This window comes from Harpia harpyja, chromosome 2 (genome assembly GCF_026419915.1).
Source record: "Harpia harpyja isolate bHarHar1 chromosome 2, bHarHar1 primary haplotype, whole genome shotgun sequence".
NCBI classification, from domain to species: Eukaryota; Metazoa; Chordata; class Aves; order Accipitriformes; family Accipitridae; genus Harpia; species Harpia harpyja.
In genome coordinates this window covers 56,286,588-56,314,096 of record NC_068941.1, presented here as the reverse complement: position 1 = coordinate 56,314,096, position 27,509 = coordinate 56,286,588, and the positions used below count along the sequence as shown (strand labels likewise).

Sequence of the window (27,509 nt, the reverse complement as noted above, 5' to 3'; positions counted from 1 at the left end):
TACAGGGGCTTTTTTGCAAAGGCTGTATTTTGGTTCTGCAAGCAAACAAACATATGACTTTGGCCCCATGGTTGTTTAATCACCATTTGGATGTCAACATTATGTTTCTGATGCAATCTATTTAGCATTAGGGTAGGATTAAGAGGAACTGTCTTAGTTAACTGAAGATGTAGCAATGACAAGCTGGATTTCATCCTGTGCTAAACAAAGGTTAAGATGGCCCTCAGGTTCTTGGAAAAGATGATTTTTGGATGAACACTATGTATTCAACAAAAAACTAATTAAGCATCAAAGAACCACTATCACTGTAAAGTTTTACATTCTCTTTGAACAAGCACTTTAACTAACAGAAAATTATAACTTTTCTCTCTAAGCATATATATTGTATATGGATTTTGGCTGAACACTTGAAACTTTGCCAATTTCCCAATTCTCAGACATACTCTGAGAAAACAGCAAGCATATGCTCATATTAATTTCAGAGTACCTCCTGGTTTTGAAAAGCTCTGGGTTTTGCTAGGTTGACCTCTTAATAGACAATTTAAAAAAACCAAGACAGAAATAACTGGAAATTTTTGAAAATTTGGACAGAATACTTCCCTGGATACTTTTTCTGCTCTTTCTACCTCCTTCACAACTGCCAAAGAGAACCTACGACTGAAGAAAAGAAAAAAGAGGGTATAAAAAGCTGCATTTTCATTCTTTTTGATGAAAAGAATCTTTTCTTTCTCTAATAATGAGAAAACTAAAGGAACGTGATAGGAATGTTCACAGACCTGGCAAGCTGTGGTTTGGTTCCCCTTTCTGGGTATACCATTTTGCTAACAGCAAGGAGAAGTAGCTTTGACAGAACAAAATGTTATATTTAGAAAAGGGGTTCAAGAATTGGTGTCAGGAGTAACAGTTTTGGGAATGGTGGGGAGAGGTAGGCTCTCGCTAGGCAGTAGAGCTGAAGAGAAGAGTCTCCACTGGAAAGCAGTAGGCCAAATTGCAGTACCTCAGCTCTGTCAATGCATACTAGACATTATAGGGAAAACAAACGTTGTAGCATATAAGGCTCTTTCACTGCTCATTTAATTCCCCCGGGCTTGTGGTTTCCATTCTTTTAATCTCCAAAATGTTTAGCAAATGGAAGAAAACAGAAATAGACAATTGAAAATATAAAGGTGTTTCCCTTGAACAAATATTACCAAACCAGTCATTTTTGATTACACGTTGCTGGTAGCTATCACTATGTTCTTTATTAAATCATGACTGACAAAACATTTCCCTTGTTATTTCCTTGATTCTTATTCTTCTTCTGTTGGGTTATATGATCTGTATCAAATGGTATGTATTAATTTTAAACTACTTGGGAGTTATTATGTTGTTCTGTCTAATGCCTGAACAAATAAACTGGCCTTTGTTCTGCTATCTTGTAAGAATAAAGACTACGTTAGAACATGTTCATACCTGTTGAGGAAATAATAAATAAATATGAACAGGCCAGGCCAGGCAGTGAAAAGAATTCTCTTCCAAGCTGTAGTCTCTTTTCTAGTAGCTATTTAAACTTGCCTTTTGAAAATAAAGGGTTTGTTTATTTGAGAACAATTATAGGACCACTTTGAATTACAACACTTTCACATGTTTTTCATGTGGCCAAAAAGATCTGTTACACAAAGAAAGGCCATAGAAAGATGGTGGGAATTAAATACTGTATTTGCATATTGCTAGCAGTATGCTAGATGCTTTTCAGACAGCTAGGATATCAAAGTTCTTGTTCTGAAGAGCAGTCAGTCCAAATAAACATACAAATGCATTGTAAGATGTACAAAGAAAGATTTGATCCTCCTTCATTTTATTGTTTCCAATAGAGAAAGGAAGTCAAATTTTACATCAGAGTATGACAAAAGCACCCTAACTCAGCTGAAAGATTTCATTAGTGTTCTCACAAGTAAACAGGATGGATTTATGCTGCAGCAAACAAAAACAAAAAACCTGCAGATTTCATGAGCACGATCTGTACATGTTAAGAGTCTTTTTTGTGTGCTAGAGGTCCAGCTTTGCTGTATTTAAATCCTCCACGTCTTTTACTTAAATTAAGTGGACTGTTATCTGTCTTGATACTCTCCAAATACATGAGCTAATCTTTCCATTTTCCTGTGAAAAACTAAGGGTGTTTTTACAATTTCTACATAATATCATCTATGTTTTTGCAAAGAATTAAATCCTTCTCCTCTTAGAGTAGCAAAAGCATTTGAAAATCATGATGGGAAATATTGTACTTAAAACATCTTCTTAAACTACTCCAAAACTTCCACCATATTATGAATGACCCATGCCTATAGACCTGCTCATAGAGTTACACAGGAACCCATTTTAAATCCTGTAAGAAAATTGGATAAAAATACATATCAGATGTTCTGTTTTAATGTTGAATGCTGAATATATGTATCTGTATATAAGTATATACATATATACATACACACACATAGGCTGGTATGCTTTCCTGTCAGATACAGAATTTAATTTGGTTTAACTGATTAAACAAGGTTCCAAATAAGCAGTTGTAGACTGGTCTTCTCATGCAGAGGTACAGGGATGTGCTAAAGGTTAGAAATCTCTAGCAGAGTATCTGCTGATACATCAAGAAAAAGACTGGATTATCTAGAATGCCTGCTATTACCACAAAAACCAGAGACCTCAAAAACTCTATACTGCAGGTTTTTTTCAGCACCATTTTTACATGGTAGCATTCTTTTTAGCTGCCTGAATCCCATTTTTTCTCTGCTTAATTCCCCCCTTTTTTTTGTTTAGGTGTAATCTGATTTATCTTATTGAGTGAGATTGTTTCATATGAACCTCTCTTTTTTCTCCCAGTTTTTCTACACATCCTCCCTCCCTTATTCCATGCAATTCTTTCAAGGATTCTTGCCAAACTTTTGGGTTTGGAGGATGGAAATGGAAGGGAAAATGGCCATGCAGGGAATTATCATGCAGCTGACCTGTATTCATATCAATGTATTTATAAATTGACTGATAGATTGCCAAAAGTTAGTTTCAGTTATGTTAAGCTTGACTGAAACTGGCTGCCAGTTTCAAGAACTGTATTTGGACAGAGGAAGAGAGACTGGCAATCCAGCCACAAAAGCAAAATTATTTTAGGAAAGGTGGAAAATAAAAGTGCCCAAGTTTGGCTCAGATCCATGTGCTTTTTAAAATCTTCATTTGCGTCTGCTGAGCAGAAATGGATTACATTTCATTAGATAGCTTTCTAGAGAGTGCTCCTATCTTCTCCATGGCAGCAAGCACTAATCAGTGATTCTTATTATTAAAGTCTATTGTGGTGCTAGGCACAAAAGCTAGGGGTGGGCAGAGACTCTCTTATAATCTTTCTTGTACAAGAAAAATGTGGATCTGCAGCTTGAAAAAGGGGAAAGCCCAGGGAGCCAAGACAAGGACATAGGAAAAGGAGAAGATAGTAGGCTTAGAAGCAGAACCACCTTGAAGTGACTGAACAGGGCATTCGAATTTGGAGAGTTGTGGAGACTAACAGATACATAAAGAAGGTAAAGATTTATGGAGTCAAGCACTAAGAACTCTAAAACACCAGATTTTAGCTGCACGTGCAATACACTTCTCTCTACACATGCACTATGATAGTCTATGTTCAAAGCAGAGCTCACATTGACATTAGTTGCAGCTTTTGTTATTTAGCATTTTGGTAAACTCCAAATGTCAATAGATTAAAGTCCAGGTGTTACCAAAAAAGGAAAGGCAAAATGGTTAACAATAAGAAGAAAGGCATAATTACTGACCATGTAAACATGTTAGATAGAAATGATGTGACCAGCTGTAGAAATGCTTCAGCAACAACAGACAATCCACTTCTCTATGCTGGATTCAATTGATTCTAGCCTTCATCCCTTCTCTTCCTTTGGTTCCCTGCCTCATTCTTTATAATTTTTATGTATGCTATGTACACAACACATGCAACAAATAAATCAGAGGAATTTACAGGCAACTCACTTCTAAAGCCTTGAATCATTCCAAAGAAAGTATGTTCCATCCACTGATTAAACCAGCCTTATGCTTGTATTTAAATATTTTTTGGTTGTAATTTGTACAATTATTTTTCCTTTTTGAGACAACACAGTGACAATACTGTTTTTCTAAGAAGTGAAAGGATTTGCAGTCACTGCAGAAGCCAAAAATTCTCCACGTTGATGAAGATGTCCTTATTCCTAGGTGAACACCTGCCTTTTTAAAAAAATCCTGTGCACATATTAGCACTAGTATTTGTATCTACAGATTCATAGGCCAGCTTGTCTTCTCATTTACATGTCATAAAACTACTGCTTGCAGAGGAATTATTCCACATTTATATATGCATAGATGAGAAGAAAAATCTGCCCATCTGTTTTAATTTGGATTGATTTGCTGAAAGATTAACTAGATAAATCGTCTTAATAAAATACTTAAACAATATTAGGTTGAAAGTCTGCTGGTCTAACCTTCATGACAACAGATTTCAGAGAATACCACCACCCATGCCATGTGTACCAAACAATCCCGTTGTCTGTCTTCGCAGTATAGGGGCCTTTGTAGTACAAACCGTTCAAGTTGGCAGAGTGACACCTGGTGGAAAAGTAAAGGAAAACAGAAATAAGGCCCCCTGTAGGAAAGTTGCAAGCATTTGTAGTTTCTGCGTGAGTCAAAAATTTTGCCATGTTGGTAACAGCCCAGTTTGACAGCTGCAAAAATTTGCATTTGTGGACTTCAGTGCACCTAAACAATAACAGTTTAATTAGGGCACAACTGCAAGTGTTCTTAGCTTCTTTGAAACAAAAGTTCTTTTTGTTCTTTCCACATGTTTTCTGACATTACTAGCTCTCTGAGTTTTGCCTGCTAATCTGTTTCCATGGAGAATTATTCCAGAGTTGTTCAGGTCATGTGTGGCAGCAGGGCATACACCAAGCAAAACTCTGGGAAAGAAATACTGTTCTGCTTTTTGTTGCTCCAGAGTAGCCCCTCTTAAGTTTTGCAGTTACCCCACATGGTGTTTCATATGACAAAATCTGAATACCACCATCAGTTTGCCTATTCAGCTGTGGACTTCTGTTTGCAAATAGATGAAATCTGACAGCTAATTAAACATATGTATACCAATTCACTGGATCCTCAGAGCTGGCGTTTTATTTGACTGTACAAAGTACTTTTTTTTTTCTTCTTTAACACACTGAAGCAGAAATGCTGTTACAGTTCATTAAATACAGTGGTTAAAACAAACCAACCAACCCTAGCAAAACCCAAAAGGCTGGAATAGGGACTAGCACAACCTTGATACTCATTTGGTTTCTACAAGAAAGAAGTTTAGATCCTTATGTGACCATATGGAGAGCAAAATGGTTGTTTCTTCTGCAGCACATTGAAATGAATTGGCTTTGTTTATCTGCCAATTCAGTATTTTGTTGTAAGTGCTGTTACTATCTAACTGTCGAACACCATGATGGATTTCAAAAGCAGACTTCAGAAAACATGCAAACAGAAAAAAGTCCAAATGAACCTTATGGATATTATTACTGGCGAATCTTAGTCTCTTTGCCTTTGCTTACACTTCATTAACAAGTTTTTGAGAACTGAAATAAAAACTGTGATAAAAGCCTCATAGGAAAATTCTCATATATTTATGCTTATTTATTGCTTACAATTTTTAAGCTCAATTTTGGTAATGTGTTGGTTGAAAGCGTATAAGCTGCAGATATCAAAAGTTATTTGTTTTTGAGAATGACAAACTTCTATCAGAGCTGACATAATATTTCTAGCCATACAAATTCTGCATTAAGCAGGCACTCTGTCTACTTTGAATCAAAATACAGATTTCAGTAGAAGAATCATGATTGCTAAGAGGTATCTAGATCAACTGAACAGCTTGTTTTACTTCCTTTGATGGAAGAAGGCAAAACATGATTTTTGTCAACAGCAACATGAGCCAGTAATAACTCTTAATTAGTGCTGGGAGGCACTAATAGCAAAAATATACAGTATTCTGTAACTGACTGCATGCTGTCTGAAGTAACGACATACTAAAGAAATAACTGGCATGTGATTATTGATATGATATTCTGAAGCAACATTCATTATTCACAAGTCAATAAACACCTTAAAGTTAGCCTGTGTTCCTCCTTTCTTTCTGATAGGCTAATATTTAAAGCAAAAAACCTGCACTGCAATAGTTTCAGAAGTACAGTCAACTCTCAATTTTCCGTGGACATTTTATCTGAATTATATATTAACTGTATGACAGATGTGGAGAGATGGAGTTGGTTCCCTAAAGAACTGTTTGAATTCTACCTGGACTTACTGACTCCAGTATGGCCCACATGGATGTAGCTATGCTGTCTCCAGGATGATCAGTCAGGCAGGAAGCCTGAGTGAGTGAGACCTGTGGCTCCAGCTTGATGCCTGGCAGATCCACTGTGATCATCCATGCATGGTTTAACTAAAACTGGGAGTGCTGGGGAGAGAATAAGCTCATGTCCAACTAGACTTGTTAGCTCTTCTTTTACCAGTTATGAACCTACTGACCTTTGCAACGCCCTGGATGCAGGAAAGCTTATGACCTCGGTGAGTACCAGAGTGAACCCAGCTCTGTGGATTTACATCCAAGATGAAAAATCTCTTCTAGAGCTTTGCTTACAAAAAGAATGCAGAGAGGCCGTTTTTCTGCAGAAGTCCAGGATAAGAAGTGCTGAGCTGGAGCAAGACCAATGGCTTTAAACTAGATCTGAGCTACTTCCATGTAGCCTCACTTGTGTCACATCCCTTGGTATTCATATTATCTGGGTGTTTCTGTATTTCATTAGTCCAGATAGCATAGAGCTGGCTATAAAAAATTCCTTCATAGCTGGGAGCTCCTATAAAAACCAGCCAAGACACTAATTCCTTCTATGTTTGCTAATCTGTGCATGACAAATACGTGTTCTGAGTGCTTTCCTTTCTCTGCCAGTACTGTTCTTTTGGGTAGTATTTAAGGATACTGAAATTTTATAGTATTTTGCAGTATTCAGTCTTATGTTAGGCATAACATAACAAAAGTCAGTAGCGAGGCAGTTGAACAACACTATTAGTAACTCATTTTCATTATCCAGATAGATTTTCACTTTAAGAGCATGAGCTACACAGCCATAATAGGAACTAGCCTAGTAGGAGTCAGCTATCTTTAGTAGTTATGTAGCACCAACTACAAGGTATTAATAACTGTCAAGTTCTGCCATACAGCTACTTTTGCAAAGGGGTCATTCTTTTGCCCAGACTAATCCAATGTTTAAAAAAAAAAGTTTCTAAAAGACAAAAAATGTATGCAGTTATCTAAAAGTGATTGGTGATTCACTCTTAATGACTCCATGGCATGGTATCAGAGTTTTATGCTACTTGAGGTCTAGATATTCCTTTAAATCCATGAAAGTTCTGCTTTCACAGGAAAAGGATCTCCAACACAGTTGCCTTTCTCTTTTATATCTTAGCTTTCATAAGAACTGCAAAAAAATCTTTGTCTACATGTGATTTTTTCCCATATGTCTCAAACATTATGCTGACCCACTACCCATGCAAATATATTAAAATGTATTAAAATAAGTAATTAATTGTGAAACATTGAGTTAATAGCTACATCACATCAGCTAAGGTGGTCACAGACTACTGATGGAAACAGAATTTGGAAAATGAGGAGTTAAAAAACAGAAACAAAGGATGACACAACAGAGAGAAACAATGGAGTTGATCCAGCCTGGCAGCTCTTGCCAAGAGAACTGAGATCACAGTGAGAGACTAGTATGCTTCCCTGAGTTGTATTTTAAACCTCTCTATTATACAGCTAGATTGCATAGTTTCTCTTCATGGCTGTATTTATCTAATTAATTAAGGGAAAGAACACAGCTGCCTATACAGACAGTGCTAAGGCTACCAGTCAGTTTTATCCTTTCTTTTTGAATTGGTATTTTGTATGTAAATAGGATTTTAAAATTCTTTTACTGAACCCTATTTAAAAAAATCTTCCTCTCACTCCAGCCATGCTCACTGACAGAAACTGAGTGCACACTTCCCATCTTGATATAGAAGGAATAACGAGAATGAGATGCTGTGAACTGAGGTGAAAAAAATGAGGTTTAATAACCCAGCACTAGTTTAACTTGTCAGATACTCTGCAGTATTGCCACATCTGGTCTAGTGCAACGCAGGAGAAATGCAAGAATGAAGTACAACATGGATACATCTGCAAACTCTATGTGAACTACTTGTGTAAAAACTGGTTACCTTAAAGGGGCAGAATTATCTTCTCCTTACTGTCTGATAACAAAGATGACAAAGCCTATAGCAAATACCATTATCACAGACCAGCTTGAGCTGTGCAGCAGGTGCTGTCCCTTCTAAGGTGAGTTTCAGTCTTATCAGCACTGAGATCTCCGGTAGGGGTCAAGGGCAGATTGCAAATATAATAAACAATGCCAATCCTATCTTCTACCATATGTTATTATTGTATGAATATGCATGAAGCAGAATAGTTGACAATACTGATATAAAATCAAAATACCTGTTAAACCACCAGCCAGCCTTCTCCTCTTCAGCACAGTTCCCTTCATAGTTGTCATTATCCCTGTCTCTAGTACTGAATTTCATTCCTCGATGGTCAGCCCACCATTTTACTTCAGGATGAAATCCGCCGGTAAGGGAATCACCAGCTGTACCAGAGTATTCACCACAACTCATCTTGTAAGAATGCTAATGAAAAATGTGAAGAAAGGAAAAAAAAAAAATCCAATATGTCTTTAACCTTTAGTATGTCAGAGAGTAAAACCACAAAGAGGAAACTTATCTGTTCCATTTGTTACTATTTTTATGCTCAGAAGTGTCATGCCACTTAAACAATGTGTACCAGATAATGAAGGGGTGTAAAGATGCTTACTGGGCGTAAAATTTGTCAATAACCTTATGTATAAATGACATAATAAAAACAGTATTAGAGTTACTTTGCAGTACATGTTAACAAATCATGTAACATTATTGTTGCTAATATCAACAAAAATAGAAAAACTGCTTTTATCCATGGCTGCTAAACCAAATGATTCATACAGCTTACAGAAAGTGTGAAAGTGACGTATCAATGTAAACCACTATTATCACATATTTGAAAATCCCAAGCATTTGTAAGAAAGAAAACATGATAATAAGGTTCTATACAAACCTTTATGAAAATTAGGGAACCTGTATTTTTATTAGCTGTCTACAGAATGCACATTTTCATTAAAACCCCTAGTCATTATTTAGTATTTTATTACCTCTTCACCTGCAACTCCGAATCTTTCATATTGTGCAAAACGCCGTTCTCCTTCAAAATCAGTTAGATCAATTCTCAAAGTGTAGTTCCCTTAAGAAATAACAACACAAATTATTTTGGTTAAACTAGCCTATGTCACTACTTTTCAGAACAGTGTTATAGTAGAAGATTAAAATACTATGATTTTATCATGAATCTTATCTCTATCATCGCAGCATATTTTATGGGGTTTTATCTTCTTTCTTTACACATATTAAAGCATATCTTGCTATTTATTGTCTTTATTCACCTGATTCATCTTAGAAAACCTTGGAGTTATTCCAATACAGATTTTCAAGTGTAGACAAAAAATACCTAAAAAAAAAAAATGGCCTCACAGGCTTTATATTTTAGTAAGGTGTTTGAGGTGGTAATGAAAGGATGGTGAGAATCAATCAATAAGCGTACACCTAAGAAAACTAGATTTTTATACTCTGAAGATAAAAGAGTTAAACTAGGACCATGTCCTGGAGGCACTGATTTCCATATGAATTAGCTGGCTAAGTCAATGGGTAAGTTTTGTATATGCAGCATTCTACAGCAAAGCAGAAGTTATCTTAGACTGAGTGACTATTAGAAAGACAGAAATAGCTTTCTAAGACTAGCCTAATCAACAGGACAGGCCTAGATTTACCTTCATGTAATAGCCTATGCAGCCATGTAAAGTCCTGACTAAATGAATTGGTACAGCTTACTACCTGACTCTGGACTGGTAGTGATGCTGACTCTGAAATGGGTAGAGACAATTCTTTTAAGGTATACTCTTGGCTACCGTTCCCTGTTTTGTGGGGGCTCCCTGCATGCCATTGGCCTAATGACAGTTTTGAACCTTTGGTTAGAAAACATATATTCAAATGTGTTTTGTTCTGAAACTTGGAGAAGTCCATGCAAACTAACAACAGAACTCAGGATTTATGCTAACAAAAAGGGTAACAAAAAATGGCCCAGAAAAAGCAAAGAAACAGAAACAATAGAAGACTCTTGTTACAATACAAATCTTACCTTGATTAGTCAAATAATGAAGATTTTTATTTCCAAGCCAATATTCACCATTTGTCAAAACAAAATTTCCAAAGCCTTCTTCATAGTCAGTCCAGACTCTGAAAAGAGTATAAATTACTGATTTATCAAAAAGGCAATTTTGCTTGGATGTTTATTTTATCATACAGTCATAGATCACAGAATAATTCAAATTGGAAGGAACCTCAGGAGGTAATCTAATCCAATGTCCTGCTCAAGGCAGGGTCAGCCATGAGATCAGACCAGGTTGCTCAGGGCTTGTCCAGTGAGGTCTTAAAAACCTCCAAGGGTGGAGGCTGCACATCCTCTTTGGGCAACCGGCTCACTGTTCTCACGGAGAAAATGTTTGTCTTTATATCCAGTCTGAACCTCTCTTGTTTCAACTTACGTACTTTGTCTCTCATCCTCCCACCAGACACCAGGGTGAAAAGCCTGTTTACTCAAACTGCTCTGTTTTCTTAGTAACCTCCTTGTAGGTACAGGCAGGCTACTATTAGGTTCTTCTGAAGCCATCTCTTCTCCAAGCTGAACAAGCCTTAGCCTGTCCTCACAGGGCAAGTGCTCCAGCCTTTGATCATCTTGGTAGTCCTCTGTTGAACTCTTTGTAGGTTCATTATATATCAGAACATTAATAAACAAATATTTTAGACTTTATTATCTCATTTACATTGTTGATCTTCACAGAGTTATTTCTGTTCTCATATGTGAAAGGCTGAATCCCACACTACACCGGTCACTGAATCCCAGTCGAAAGAATAGCCCTAAGAGGTACATTCAAAGTGGTTTAAGATTAACAGATTTTAAGACCAGAAAAAAACACATTAGCACAGTCCAATCTCTGGTACAGCACAATTTACCCAAAATGAAAACATTTTTCCTGGTTAAATCCAGAGGATCTAAGTGAATGTATAGGTGTATCACAAGCATTGTTTCTTTATTTTCTGTGATTCAATTAAGCTGAGACTCCTGCAGCTGAATATATAGTTTTGTAAATTGAGGTATTAGCTAGCCATTTCCAGCTTTGATGTATTGACTGATTCTAACAATTTTTGAGCTCATACTGGTACATAGTTTCAAGAATTAATGTGTGTACTGAAAGCATTGAATCTTTTCCCTGTCTACAGTAGCTTTGAAACACTTTCTCAATGGTTTTGGTTTCATGACATGTTCTAATGGGGACAAAAATATGATCTATTTCTCTGATGAGAAGCAACCATATTTCAACCAATGGGTGAAAGTATGAGGCTGTGGACAGTCAGTCATAAGAGAAAGCAGCCTCTGACTTAAGTAGCTGGTAGTCTCTGGCAAGGAAGATGAATGGGTGGTGTGTGGTGGTAACAATTGTAAACTCCTACAGATTGCTTTTGTAGCTTGTCTGACCATAATTTATAAAATAAGAATAGCAAAGTTTTCTTGGCTGGATTGCAGTTTTTCATCCTCTCTGGGGATCACTTCTCTATTTCATAAGGGTATTGTAAAGTTAGTTACAGTATTTATAAACACAGGTAAGACACAAATCCACAGAAGGATGCAGATATGTGAAAAGCAAATTGGGAAAAGTGGAGGTTCTAAAAACCTTCTTGTTGCTTCTAATATCTGTAAGTATTTGTGGGGTTTTATATTCAAGTCTCACAGCACCAAAAATTTCACTTCTGGACATTTCCCCAAAATGCTTGAGTCTTGGCAAAGACAATGATGTTAGGTGTCCACACATCAAGTTCTCACCCATCTTATCTTTCCTGGAGGCATTTCACCATGAGCTACAAATTACTCTGTGGTGGGTTTCTCTCATACTTGCTTGCTGATGGTATTTTGGTTCAAGCAGACAGCTTACATTTATTTTTTTTTTAGATTTTTACTATTTGCAAAGACAAGGTAGTCCTTTACTTGTCATTAAAAGTTCTTGCTCCAACAATTGTTAATGCATTTGACATTGAAGCATCCTCATGTAAAATGCATAAGCTGTCAGACTAGAAGAGATGTCTCCCAGAAGAGAGCCAGAGCCAGAAGTGGTATCTCATCTGGAGGCTGTCCCGCAGAATAACCATTCCTCCTTTTTTTCTGAGATAACAACTTATTCATATAATTCTAAAGTTAAGATTTAACTTAGCTCCATCTGGTTTAATGTTTCTCCACTTTGTTTCCAATTTTAATGACTAAGTCTAGTACCTACCTATCAAAATTCTGGCTGCCATCAGAACGTCTCTGAAAAACAGTCCAACCACCACCTTCAGACATGTCACAGAAGGCAAGAAATTCAGTAGGACTCTGGATAGGTTTCATCTTATAAAACCCACTTTGCTTATGGCCATCATTGTAGATTTCTGCACAATCTGTTCACAAAACATTCATTGGACAGTTTTTTTAGTCCTGTACTTACTGGCAAAATCAGAAATCAAGCCAATAACAGAAATCAAGTCAAGTCATACAAGAGTCACATATGAACCATGCTAATACAAAGGAAATACCTCTGCAAACACATTTTAATGACTTTTGCACATTTACTTGTATTTGTGTTGCTTTAAAATTTTATTGAGCTGTAATTATTTTGACATTTCTTTAAACCAGTCTTTTTTCCACCATAAAATACTATCATTTTTGTTTTCATTTGACTAGCAAAATAATTCCTCTGGTTTAAGTGGTGTCACTTTTAATTTACAATGGTATAATCCACATTAGAATCCTGTTGCAATTGTATAACTTCTCTACATATAAAACAAACAGTAACTTTTAAAAACAAACATATACTTCTATGTCCAGAAAGTCCACAGGAGAACTGCCAAAACCAAGAGTATGGAATCACCAGTGTTAGAAAAGGGAAACAATTGCTGGACCTGATACTGTTGTCCCTTGTACCAAAAAGGAGCAAAAATATATAGAAGACTACCCCCAAAAAGTGCAATGTATGTGTAAAATGATACCACTTCAGGTTGATAACATGTACAGTCTCGTCTCCATTGGTGTTAATGACTAATCAGAATTTACAGCAATGACAAAATTCAGAGCTCATGAAAATGTAACAGCAATGTAATTGTATAATCTTATCTTTTTTCCTCTAGGAGTTAAGAAATTAAAGGAGTTCTTTGTTTATATGTAATCTACCATCAAGCAGTCATACAGGAAAGACATATAACTTTCAACATTTCTGTTTTTCCTGGCAAAGGTAGGGCTGATTAACTGTAAGATTGTCCCTGAAACATTTATGAATATGTTGGCTGAACTTCCAGGCCAGTTTGGAACTTTCTGAACTATTGTATGTCTTCTCAGTGAAAGTGTCAGTGAAGATTAGACATAGAAAATAAACACTTTATACTGAAAACAAATAGCTATGCCAGGATTTGAATAAACGCTAATAGAAAACATGATTTAAATAACAGCTAAGTTGTCTTTCTGGAGAATGTTTGATTGGCTTATAGAAAATAGCTTTTCTTGTCCATTATTTTCTTAGTAGGTAACAAAACACTTAAGCATATTTTAATTTTTAGCAGGTGTATATAGTGTGGATTTTTACCCTCACTATCTAACCCCAAATTATCCAGTTCTGTTTACATTAAAATGCTACAGCAGTTTGAATGAAATAATGAAGTATCAACAGGGAAAAGCATTTTCCAAGCAACAAGGAAAGTGAAAAAATAACGGAAAAAAAAATCATCAGAAGCTGGAACAACTTAGATCTGTTATTTAGAACCACATTTTAAGAAAATAAACTGAGGCACACACTGAGAAATGACAAATAGCTTTCAGCTAAAAGTGGGTTTAATAATCTTTTCCAGTAACAAATGAGTCAGCCATAATAATAAAAAGAAAGTATTCCATGATGCTGAATACATAAATAAATATACAGCTAAAATTTAAAGTCAAACTTACAACTGCTTTTAATTTCATTTTAATGGTGCTTTATTATATTTGAGGCCTTGTTATATGTTGTGATTTCTTCCAGCAGCATAAACACTACAAGTATGTTCAAACTAGGCTATTAAAAATTATATATGTTTAGACTCTGTAGCACTGGACAACTAGAAATTAACACCATCCAAGAATCAGGCCCCCAAATTGTATTTTCAATCCAACTATTGGTTTGGATGGTGTTTTATTATTTTAAGAGTTTGGGCTTCATTCCAGCTACTATGGGCTAACACACTTAGCCTTCTTCCACTGCAGAGGGACTGGATCACCATCAGAATGCTGGTGAGATTACAAAAATGACTTAAACCCAGTATTTTAGAAGCTGTGATGTCCTGAGCTGAACCTGACTCAGTCAAAATGGTACAACGTACAGAATATTATTAAATTGAGATGCAGATGTCATTATGCCGGGCTTATGTGTGTAAATATGGATGGCACAGGGACTTTACAGATTAGAACAGAGTTGGCTTGTGCTTGTAACCCATGAAACCTTGCAAATGTGTGAATGTGAACTGACTCTGTGGGTTAGAACTTTTTGAGATTAGTCAAAGGTTGTTTAGAAATCTGTAACTGTTTATTAACATTTTGTAAATGTCTATTACTGGCTTTTATCTGTTTTATGGCTGATATTTATTCTGAATTTATTGTTCACTGATTGTTTTTTACTTATGTGCTATTAATAAATCAATAAACCGCTTCAATCCTAATTTGATTTATACCGTGTGACATTAACCATTTTTCCCTGCAGCAGTAGGCCTAGGTAAAAGCTGAACACTGTGTTTTAAACAAACAATTTTCTGTGAGCTTTTACAACAATAAGTCAATGGGCCCAATTGTGCTAAAGCTTCTGGTTATCATTACAATGAATGGAAATGAAAAGAATAGCTTCATTTCTAACCTGAATACTGTCTTTTTCCTCCCAAGTCAATGACACTGTTTTCATCTCCTCTGTCACTGTACTGAATCTCTTTCTTCTCTAAAAGCTGTATAATTTTTAACTGCTGCTGTTTCACACGATGTTCCAGAAGCCTCACCTGGCCCTGAAGTCGTATTTGCTCTTGAAAACAGTTCTGTAGATCCTAGAGAGGAAAACATACCTTATTATAAAATAATAATTTTTTGTCACATTTAACATGTGACACAAAAACCCAACCAACCAAACCATAAATAAAATTCAACTTGAATAAAACATTTTTGTCACAATTTCCTATGGACACTATATTAACTTCCACCTCAATTGCTACCTCTGTTGAAAATTATTTCATATATTACAAAGTGTCCAAACATATACATGCTTTGCAAAGAGACCTTCTCTGTAGTGGCTGTAACTACCAGGTCTCACTGCAAACATGCAGAGGGGACTTTAAGGAAAAACACTACAGTACAGACCCTATCATAAAGATTGCTTATTCTCTATCACCTGTCATGTACAGTGATTTACTATCTAGTGAGGCCTGCTACTAACATTGGGAAGGTTCTAAAATTCCAGAGTTTTAAAGAAATACAGTCTACACTGATAAGTTTTCAACTTCATTGTGCACTTTTCAAATGCTTTTAGATTACACACTTATGATAAGAATCTTAACATTGCCAACATAAATATTGTAAAGTTTCAAGCTCATTTTTGGCATGCTAAAATAAATAGTCCTTAAGAAGCTGTGAATATGCATGAAAAATAAAAGTTAAAAACTTAAAGTCAATATTGTGCTGTGACTTGTACACTCAACTTTGCCAGGCAGAGTGGATGAGAAACGTGGCGATTCTGATACGGTGATACCTAGCACTCATTTAAACCTGGTGCAAATACAGATACATGACAAGAGAGCTGGAATAACTGTTCCAAATTCAAACATGCTGAATGAACACAGAGCAATAAATAATTGGTTTTAGATTAATGACTATGGTAAAATAGTCAAAGTGAACACAACCCAATCTAGGGAGCTTAGATTAAAACATTCTGTACAGTTTCAAATAGATATTAAACAGATTTGATTTCAACATGGGGAAAAAAGCCTTTGGGATTTTATGATACATTTTACAAATGTGACATGAGGTTTTGCATCAGTAACATTGTGTCAGCAATTTTATATGAGCAAAGAGACTTCAGCAGTTATGGTGCTTGCACGGAGCACAACTAGCACTGTAAAAGCAAAATCAGAGGGCAACTTTTTGGAAATCCGATATGCAAGATCAAATATGCAGTAGTTCTAAATTGGTGCAACCTTATTCATAGGGCAACATTATTTACATAAGCTAAGGATGTAGAACTGTAACATTTGCCATCCATATGGGTAAGCTGATCTCTTAGAATGTTGCCCTATCACACTGAGCTAGAGAGAGATCTGAAGTAGCATACTGATGTGTACCTCCAGTGGCATCCGCATACTTGTATCAGGCTCAGGCTTCACCTATTTTCCGTACACTCCCACCAAAAAGTTTCTTGTCACTTTCTTGCTGCAGTGATTTTTTTTTTCTTTTATCTGAAAAGCTGATGCCATTCTGTAAGTTTCTATGCAGCAGAAACGGTTCTGACTTCCTTGTGTTACCATTCACCAGAAGTCCAAGAATAAACTTTGTGACTGAAACTAACAATATTAATTAGAATCTGCATTTTATAACTCTACTACATGCAGATTTTTTTCATAATTAATTTGTGGTACTAGTTAAAAAGCAGAGGAACTTCTGGTACTGTCAAGGAACATCCATATAAACTGTGACATGACTATGACCAGTTATTTCTGATAGAAATAAATGTTGCAGGCCCCTTCGCTTTTTCACTAGAGAGGATGCAATTCATTTTCAACAAATAAGCAAATGAACTAGAGACAATTCAAGAGTATTTGAAGATAAAAGAATCATTGTCGATGAGTTCAGTAAAATGGTTCCTAGCCATCATGTTCCATTTGCCTGCAATATTTAGTCACACTGAAAAATCTGATGATCAGACTTTGCAGAACAATCCTGAATATAGTATTTCTGAAGTGTATCAGATGCTTGCTTTAATTCATGCTTAACTGCAATCTAATGCACATGGTGGAAAAAGAATGGGCAATACACATGTGGCAGGACTAGGCAGTTTTTCAGTGACCTGTTCGAGAGGAAAAGGTTCACCTGCCTCTCTGAGTTTGGGCTGCCCATGTCAGGCTGCTTTGACAGCAGGTGTGTCTGCAGACTCCAACTGTCTGCTTGCTACCAGGTCCTGAGAAGCCATTAAGATGCTTGGCCACAAGGAGGAGCTGTAAAGTAAGAGGCATGTTTACCAAACGCTAACATTTTTAGAAGAATAAACAAAGCAGTCAATGACCTAATATCCCTAGAGTCCTATCTTATTTAAGAATATTCCCTTGAAAATCTTTTTCAGTTGTTGATAGCTATATGAGATCCCTAGTAAGCCCTCCTTTTCTTCCAGCAGGAAACGAGAAAAGAAAATACTTAAAATACATGCACTTACAGAGACAAACTTGCTACAGCGGCTTAGAGGGATGTTATTTGACTAAAAGCACTGGTTAATTAATGTATGACATGTTGCATATTACTATTATGCAGTCTTTCCAGGGCGGTTGTCTCAACTTGTATCTGCAGCTTCATATAAACCCTTCACAAAAGCTGAGTTGAATTGGGAAATTCAGAAGAGGATTCCTTGACAGGTCTCTGCAAAGTGTCAGACTAGTCCTGAGTACATACAGAAAATTATGGTGAACTGGTAAGCTGCATAGGTGGGTTGAGAAAGAGTGAATAAATAATAAAAAAAAATATTTCCAGGCTCACCCTGATGAGCTAATGCTAACTATGGAAGTAAAGCTGTCAAAAAAACCACGTTAACAGTCAGACCAAATAGTAATCCTAATCATATTAAGTTAAGAGTGATAAAGGAGCCACCATGCCTCACTTACCAGTTTTACTGCAGCTTTTGTTTATTGAGAAAGTTAGCCTGTGTCAGTCTTAACTTGGTACTCGCAACCTTTGAGAACATGGTAAAATACAATAGGAAAGACCTGGGTGATCCTGGAAATAGTGGCCCCTCTCACCAGGCCCTTGCAATTTCACAGGCAAGACTTCAGGTGAGTAGTCTCTTTAACACATGGCAAGGTCTTAGCCACGAAGAGCTGCTTTCAGTTCTGGTGAGAGCATGAGTCTGTGCATGTGAGGAGAGGTAGCTACAGGCAGCTAAGTGTGTTTCTTTCAAATGTAGTGAAAATATATCTATCAATTCACCTATTCATACTGTTAAAAGCCATTCTGCTACGGTGATTAAATTATATAGTAAAAGTACAGAACTTCTCAAAAAATATTATTGGACCTTAGAAAGACTTGGTATCTAAATTCAGTATGACACTACTTCAGATACCACCATAAAAGGTCCTTTCCTCTGAATCAAATTAAACACAAGTCTGCAACAGGCTATGTCTCTAAATATTGTTCTCAACTTTGCATTTTAAATTAATCTTCTCTTTTTGTTTACTTAAAAATTGTGAATTAGTTCATAAAAATTAAAAAGACTGAGCCTATTTTCATCTGCTTTACAGACAATACGCTCATTATGGGGTAGAGAGTAATATATCTACATTACACATAGCAATTTCCTGATGAAAAGGATTTAAGCTCACAGTGCTGGTAAATAGTAAGTGACAATCAAGAAATCACCAGCCATACTGAATAGCTACACAATAAGAAAGAAATGACTGAGCAGAAATAGAGTTTTGAAAGTAACATACATATGAAAAGTACTGGTATCTGATACTTTGCTTTCTCTCCCTGACTGCAGCCTCCTCATTGATGTCTCCTTCTGTCAACTCTAGACAAATCCTATTACGCTTTGCTGCTGGACAGCAAAACCTCAATTCTCGTATGTGGAATTTTTCCTATTTTCACCTATTTTTCCCACAGGACACTCACAAGTTAGCTGTGTAACTTCGGGGTGGATCAATGTGGCTTTTAGATCTGCAGGTTACCAGACTGTTCTTTTAATGTACTACTACACTTTTTCACAGGATAACTCTTTTAAAATCATTGGAGTTAAATCAATGCACAGCCAGAGTAATATAGAGGCAAAATGTAACTTAGGGTTATAAGAATCAGCAGCTATTAACATGTTGCTATTCCTTTTGTTAGATATGGACCAAAGTTAAACTATTACAATGCTGAAATAATAAAAAAAACGTGAATTTGATTGTTACTGTCTCCAGTGGACAGTAGTGCCCACTGACTGAAACCAGACTGAACATAATCTGCTCTGTTTCAGTGAAGCAACTGTTTGCACTACACATTGAGAAGCAATTATCTAACAAGTGCTGACAGCTCTGCTCTTGGACATGCAGTCCCATACTTAACCAGCTGCTGCAATTAATGTGCATTCACAATCTTTATTTCATTATTGTGTGAATTACTTAGCAGGTAGTGACCTTCCATTAAAATTGATGCTATAAATTAGACTCTGAATACTTTATGAAAACTATAAAAATACAAAATTTTTACTTGAGGTGTTATTTCTTGTATTTTTAGAATTTAAATGAGCTCCAAAAAAATCTCTTTTGAGATTAGTGCTTTGCTTTAATGAGATTAAAATGTGAAAACTTAGAGATAAATTTCAGAATATTCCCAGTTTTTAGTCACAGGGTCAGCTAAAGCCCATAATACTCCAAATGAAAAATCAAAAGAAAGCAAATGCATTTCATTGTAATGCCTTTTTCTCAGTAGGCTTCTATAGAAATCAGTAATATTTTTCTCCACTGAGCAGAAGTGATTACAGAGGCAGGTGCTTCCTATTCTGCCCTTACAGAGCTACTTATCTGAACAAAAGACTTCCCATAAGGTAATGTAAGCCACAAACAGTGATGCTCACCTAGTTGTAAATTCAGCAACCACTTCCACCTAGGCAATTATGAATCAACAATTCAATCATCTCCCAGGTCCCTCCTAGTTAGGACCTGAATATCAAACTAGGAAGGACAGCCAAGATAGGCAGTACAGGACTGGTGAGGTTAGAAGTATTTTAAGCAGTGGAGTAACTATGATTGTGTTAGGGGTTTTGTTGGAGAGGCAGAATACATAGCAGAAGGTTTTGGGAGCTAAAAGTAAAGGAGCTTTGATCATTGTTTCTGAGTGTGAATTATAGTAACATGAGAACGAGTAAGAATATGAAGCTGTGGATCTTATTTGAGACGAAGTTACATGGCAAGTGGACAAGGTAGAAAAGAATAGAAACATTCTTCATCCTGAGTGTCAACGACGAGAAATACTACTGCGGCAGCCGCTGCTTTAGGAGTTCCTGGGGTTTGCCTTTCTGTAAGTATGCTGCTCAAAACTAAAGGTGTTATTCTGAGTTAGCATTACCCCTGAACGGTAGTATAATTTTCTTGTGTGCCTTCTGTACAACATGCCTGTTAATGCATCATATGATACCTTTTTTAGCAAAGATATTCTATTACCTTCTATTTCATGTTGGATCCAGTAACAAACTGACTGGATTACTTTCTTTAGTGCTATGGCCCAGTCATTTATCTTCCCTTGTATATTTATGCATTTGTTTCCTCTTTCCTTATCAGAAACTTGTCCCCACTGAACATCATTTGAGGCTATTTCCCCAGTCTTTCAGTTTTGTTCTGAATTCTAATCTTTTCCATCAAAGGTTCTGCCATCCCATATAGCTGAGATACATTGTAAGCACTATGGAGGATAAGGTATGAAATATTTTGAAGAAACTCTATAGGCAAATTTAATTACTAGAACTTACAGAGCTGCCAATGACATCCATCAAGCTAGCTGCAAGGACAAAATCAATCATTATCAAAATCTTCATTCTTTGGAAGCTGTGAAGTAGAGGAACAAATGAAATAACTAGTTAACTTATAAACATTAAATATTTACACCTGACATCTTAAATTTTATTCAAAATAGTCTATTTAAGCTATAAATATTTTCATACATATTGTAAATATAATGTATATTTAGGCTTCATTACAAATGTCTAAAATAATCTGATCAAGTACAACTCCAAAACCCAGTAAAAACAGAATTTATCCTTTTAGGCCACTTTGTATCAGAGCTCTCCATGTATTTTAGGTCAGCTATTTAAGATTCAAACCCACGCATTTTATTGTGAAACAAGACAAAAGCAAAATAGCATTTTAAAATGATCTGAAAAGCAGGGCAATATTCCTTGTTGGCCCTTTAAAGTTGGGAGAAAGGTCTCTGTTACATTCAAGTAATTAAAACCTGAATTGGGCTAGTTGTCCTTGAACTAAAGAAGATTTGTGCAACTTTTGTGTGCCAGGAGAGAGTGGAGATAATTTTACTGTTATAGAGTAATTTTGGGGAAAAATGCACAATAGTTATCAGCACTTATTGTAACAGTGACAAGGATAACATCTTTCAATGGATAGCTATGCATATTTTGTACTGTACGACCCACAGGATTTTAAATCCCATTATTTCATATGAAAATTATTTTATATGCCAAAACAATCACCATTGTATCTCACTGCCTTGCAAACATTAGCCAATATAACTTCACAATTTTCTGTAAGGTAGCTGTGTGCTTTTCAGCTCACAGATGAGAAATGAAGGCCTCCAATTACTAAAATATTTACATAGATTATACATGAAGCAATTCTAAATTGATTAGGTAAACTGCTGCAAGCTATCAACTGAGGAATGTTTCTTTTTTTTTTTAAACTTAAAATATTTTCATTTAGCATATGCTAACACTGTTTAAACAAAAATATGTGTCCACTCTGCTTTTTCTACTTATTAAACTAAATCGGCTAACTACATGTTAAAACATTTGTAGTTACGCAAAGCGTGAGACCTATAATAGAGATTAATGATTCAATGTCAGCACGTGCTTATTGAAACACCAACTTTATGGATTGTTCTCCTGTACTCAGCACTGGTGAGGCCACACCTCAAGTACTGTGTTCAGTTTTGGGCCCCTCACTACAGGAAAGACATTGAGGTGCTGGAGCATGTCCAGAGAAGGGCAACCAAGTTGGTGAGGAGCCTGGAGCACAAGTCTTATGGGGAGCGGCTGAGGGAGCTGGGGTTGTTTAGTTTGGAGAAAAGGAGGCTGAGGGGAGACCTTATCCCTCTCTACAACTACCTGAAAGGGGGTTGTAGTGAGGTGGGTGCTGGTCTCTTCTGTCAGGTGGCTGGTGATAGGACAAGAGGAAATGGCCTCAAGTTGCAGCAGGAGAGGTTTAGGTTGGATATTAGGAAAAATTTCTTTACTGAAAGGATTGTCAGGCATTGGAACAGGCTGCCCAGGGAAGCCGTTGAGTCACCATCCCTGGAGGTATTCAAAAAGCGCATAGACAAGGCACTTCAGGACATGGTTTAGTGGGCATGGTTGATGGTTGGACTCGATGATCTTCAAGAACTTTTCCAACCTAAATGATTCTATGATTCTATGAAATTTCCACTCATGTTTCTACAGGAATTAATATAGAACACCAGTGGAACTCTGGCAGACTCTGCTTTTCACTGTACAAAGATAAGCAAGGTGCTTATGTGAAGTATGTTTTTAAGTTCTTGTAAAATTGGACGAGTCCAACTTTATTTTCACCAACCTCTGAAAACCTCATGCAAGAGTACAAATTACAGCCCAGCCAAATTCCAGGTTTTCAACACCTACCTATAAAATACTTAGGATGCTTTTTAAAATTACAGTTATCTTATTTAAGTAAGCAACTTGTTTTTATTCTTAATTCTGAGTTTTCCTGGTTTGACAGCATCATATTTGAAAGCATAGAGTTGTGAGGCCCAAGTATATCTTTATAAAGCTCATTATACCACTTCTTGCACTGGACTGATGCAGACACAAGGTGTTGAGGGTACTCTGTACCCACTGACTCATATTACAGACAGCTCAGAAGGTTTTTTTAAGCATCTTGGACATATGCAACATCAACGATTAAGCTGCAAAGCACTATACTAAGCTAGTGTCTATCTCTAAGGATTCCAAAGGAATCCATTAAAAATTACCTATAAAATGTTTCTTGAGTAGAAGTGTGAACTGAAGATCTCAGGCTAAGTTATTTCTATGCCATAAAATTTCTGAATTTTAAGTTGTAAGTTGTTCTTAATGCTTACCAAATAAATGTTATATCATTTGAATTAGAAACTTTATCATTCAATGGAAAAAGTTCTGCTACTGTTTGCAGTGGTGAATTCTATGAATTTCAGGCTTAAAAAAGGAGGGGGGAATCTGCAAGAATTGCCAGCATTGAATTCTGTTATTAATTTAGATTTTGGAGGTTTTTGCCATGATAAAACATGCACTTTCACCTTACAACAGTAGTAATTATGGCTATTGCAGCCACCACTGTTTTGAAAGCAGCTGTTGCCATCCGTTGCAATGACACTGTCTGTGAGAGGAGTGACCAAAGAGTACGTTAACTATCTGGCCAACCTACAAATGATCTCTCTCTGATAATTGCTGTCCCAACACCATGCATATCTTAAGTATGTTTTCCAAGAGAGAAGGGACTATATTTTTTTCACCAGAAGATTCATATTTAACTGTTCTGCTTCATTCTCTGTTATTTTCATTATAAAAGCACACTGTTCTCCCTCACATTAGTCTTAATATTCTATTAATATAACTGTTCTATCATGATTTCACTGACTGTGAATGCCTGAATACCACAATCAATCTTAAAAGGGTTGCACAGCTTTACGACTACGGTATTCTTATTTTTCTAAAAAGACTATCAAGTAAACGTTGCATACCGTTTAGAGAAATTTATGTTAGTAAGAAAAAAAAAAAAATTAGACGACCATCAGGCACAATCAAGGCAGATCACATCCCTTACAGCATGTGTGAGCTACTACGAGCAAGTTGCACAAAAGGAACAAAGAACTGTGGAGCGTAGAGTGTGTGCAGTCGGTTTGGTTTGTCAACTTCAGATGAAGTTACCTTTCTGTTTAAAGGGCGCCTCTTTCTAAAGCATGTTCCTGTTGTGGGGAACTTCGTAAGGGCTGCACTTGGAAGACAACTTTGCATGTATCAGCTTTAGCACTGAACTAAGATACATTCAAAAGCCATACTGAAATATAGGAATAGTCTCATAAATAAAATTCTAAATGTGATGATTTAAATACATTGCTCAAGATATTTTAATCCAGGAGTTTATTTTTTAAGAAAGGAAGTTGGATTATTGATCCTGTAGTCACTCGCAATATGAGCTCACTATGGTCGTAAGAGAATTAAAAGGCGTATAAAGAGCTCCATTTACCAGACCTGTCAGTCAGAAACAGGGAAGACATTGAAACAGAGAGGACACAGGAAAAAGAAGAGTGGACCTGAAGTAGGAAATAAGGGGTGGGGGGACAAAAATCTTTGTGCTGTTGTCCTCCCAAAAAATGAGAAAGGTCAAGAAGACTAGGAAGAGACATGAAAACTCAAGCTCTGAAAGGAAATGGCTGACCTAATGGTGTTTCTCTGCTTCTGTTACTGCCCAGCAGGGAGACCCAGACAAGGTAGAGGACAATGAACAGTGCTGATCCTGGAAGGGGCAGTACCTTGTACCTTTGAGCCAATTTCTCAGCAGGTATAAACTCCTGTAGTTTATCTGATTCCACAGTTGCAGTCACATGAGATTCACTGAGTGGTCAACCCTACAGTGATAAGAAAAGTTGTAAATAGGGTCAAGGCCTATATATGTTCAAAGCGCTTTGGATACACTAACTGAATCAAGAGGTTCAGTCTTGGAATAACTGTTTACTTAGTTTTCCACATATTTACAAAAAGTTTCAGAAAAGGTTGTATTAGTAACAGTTCTCTGAAAGCATACATCCATGCTCTTTGGTAATATGTAAAGCTAAAGTTTTGTTCAAGGGAAGCTTAAAATCTTGCTCTAGAAAGACTGCTTTGAAAGGCAGTTTCTTAAACTAATTTCTCCACTCATTTAAATATTTACCCTGGTTGTTATATAACTATTTAAAATGCATTCTCCAGAAATGTACGTGGAGGGTAAAATAATTTAAAATGTAGAGAGAAAATACAACCACTGATAAACATTCATACACAATGCAATAAAAACATTCACTCAAAAAAAAAAAAGCAAAAAAAATTACAAATCTTAATCCATGTCTCAGATGAAAACAATTGCATAACTTAGCAAATATTTTTGTGTTGTTGATGCTAGTGAATCCAAAGAGTTAGTAAGTGCTGAGAGACTTCCAAGACTTTTGTGATAACACCTGTGTCAGTTTAACAAAAACAAAAACCCAGATTTGTGCAGGGGAGATCCCTTTCCAGGAAAATCTTAAGATCAGACAGTAGATATGTGGATTAATTACCACACATCATGATAGAGTGAGAGAAACTTAGTGTAATATTATCAAGTTGAAAGCACAAGCCCTTAACAGTTAGCTGAAAAAAAAAGAATCACTGTTTTAATAAAATTGAAGTTTAAGGGCAACTTTTGTGAAACCTTGAAATTTTATTCATATGAGATTACTCATTTACTATTCAAAGATTACACCTGGAATGTGCACTCGCACAGCCGTGCAGAAAGATTTCTCCAAAGCTACGGAATAAAAATTCTAGAAAGGTACTTTTTTCCTTCTCTGTGCCTGGGCTTTCTTCACAGGCTACTCAGACAACCAATCCTATGTTCAAATTTCCCCTAAATTTGATGTTTTTCCAAGTCTTTCTATAACAAGTTACTAAATAGATTTGATGACATTGGAGAAACTCTGTGCTATGAAAATTTTGAACTGTCAGCCTGTTTTCTTGTTCTTGAATTCTGGAGACAGCAAACTAGATAGAATTCAGATGCCTATTTCTGTTTGTACAGTGTCAATAAGAATTGCATTGCTAATAATTACAATAATAATAAGTGAGAGTCTGCCAAAAGGACAGACAAGGACTTGAAAGAATTTTGTTTGCTTTCTTAAAATTCAAACTGGTTTTAATGATTAAACTCATGCACAAGTTTTGCTTTGTTTTAAATAGGTAGTGTTACAAAAATTGCCCCATTTTCCTCACCTGAAAAATGGACAATAATTCATGATTTGATCTACTTTTAGGCTTAAAAAGCAGCCTTGTTTATACAGCCATACATTATTATAAATTTAGAAACTACAGATTTGAATATGAGGTTTATTAACTAGATATAGCAGCAAAATAGCTAGATCCTGCTAAAACATTCATACATTGTTAGCAACATTGCACCAGTTTTATGGCCTTCAAAAACATATTACTTTTAAACCATAACTATAGCAATTACCCCAAATTCTTCCTTCTTCCCTCACAGGTACCTAAAATGTTTACCTTTACCCTCTGGACAGAACTCAAAGTTGTTAAATCTTCTTAAGCTGATGCAAAGAATTCCAGAGCCCTTCCCAGGCTGTGATTGTTTTTGCTATTAAATTCTGTAGAGTTGAGGCTTACATCTGCTATGAGTCACTGGGCAGGAATGTTACCGAGAAGTTGCAGTTATCAAGACTAAATTGCAACATAAGAAGGAGAAGACAGTAATTCTGTGCCTAACACAACACTTCTGAAATAAAAATAGACCAAAAATAACAAAGGATCATCCATTCCCTTTCACTGGTCTGAACCAGGAAATTGCTCTGAGCATCATATTCAGATATATATACTCCAGTGCTTTCCTGAATCGCAGCCTAAATCTCTTAGGCTTCAAAGGTATAGAGAGAGCATAACTGATGCAACTGATTTAAAAATAAAACATAATCATTCAGAATAGAAGTTACATGTTAAGGTGATAAAATAAAAACAAATCTGCTAAAAAAACCCAAAAGTAACAAACATAGCACAGACAAAGCCAAAGGGAACAAGAAAAAATGAAAAAGAATCTTGTTTGATTTAAGTCAGTATTTTTTAATTGGAAGGCACTGAGAAACACATGATCTCAGTGACTTGGTTAGACAAAATCACTTTCTTTATAAGCTTTTTAGAGCCAGATGAATACATCAAAAAATGTTTTAAAATGCAATTTAGTTTGAGTGTTTGCCCTCCTTCTATGTTGGCTCTTCTCAAAAAGTTCCACAAATGAGTATGCTTAAAGGAATGTTGCTGTAAAAAGTGAACTCTTAAGGACATACTGAACAAAAGCAGTAAAAGGAGTTTTACATTCCACAATATAAATATTCACACCATCGACTTCCTTTTGAAGACTAATACTTGTTGTACACTTCCTCTAAATAATTTCTGGTGTATTATTTGGAATCTGTTTACCTGGAAGTACTTCTCTTTACTAATTAC

General features: G+C 36.1%; 1 protein-coding gene across 3 annotated transcripts; it reads right to left on the bottom strand.

Moving 5' to 3' along the window:
• Positions 1–849: 849 nt before the first annotated feature.
• FGL1 (fibrinogen like 1) lies at positions 850–26,676 on the bottom strand. 3 transcript variants are annotated; one of them, XM_052779939.1, is made up of 9 exons: positions 26,556–26,676; positions 24,800–24,895; positions 21,015–21,090; positions 15,180–15,360; positions 12,549–12,708; positions 10,358–10,455; positions 9,318–9,406; positions 8,573–8,760; positions 850–4,617 (listed from the first exon to the last, which is right to left on the bottom strand). In XM_052779939.1, exons 3-9 carry the CDS (start codon positions 21,078–21,080, stop codon positions 4,458–4,460), a joined length of 942 nt encoding a protein of 313 aa, XP_052635899.1. In that variant the 5' UTR covers positions 21,081–21,090; positions 24,800–24,895; positions 26,556–26,676; the 3' UTR covers positions 850–4,457. The 3 variants fall into 3 exon arrangements, with proteins under 3 accessions (XP_052635899.1, XP_052635900.1, XP_052635901.1); XM_052779940.1 differs by having other exon boundaries at positions 24,807–24,895; XM_052779941.1 differs by lacking the exon at positions 24,800–24,895.
• Positions 26,677–27,509: the final 833 nt, after the last annotated feature.

What these genes read in the sequence shown, in the direction of transcription:
- FGL1 (XM_052779939.1), bottom strand. Translation starts at nt 21,080, where the DNA reads ATGAAGATTTTGATAATGATTGATTTTGTCCTTGCAGCTAGCTTGATG. An exon ending in TGGATGTCATTGGCAGCTCT is followed by an intron (nt 15,361 to 21,014) that starts GTAAGTTCTAGT and finishes TTTCCTCTCTAG; the next exon opens with GATCTACAGAACTGTTTTCA. An exon ending in GGCAGCCAGAATTTTGATAG is followed by an intron (nt 10,456 to 12,548) that starts GTAGGTACTAGA and finishes TACTCTTTTCAG; the next exon opens with AGTCTGGACTGACTATGAAG.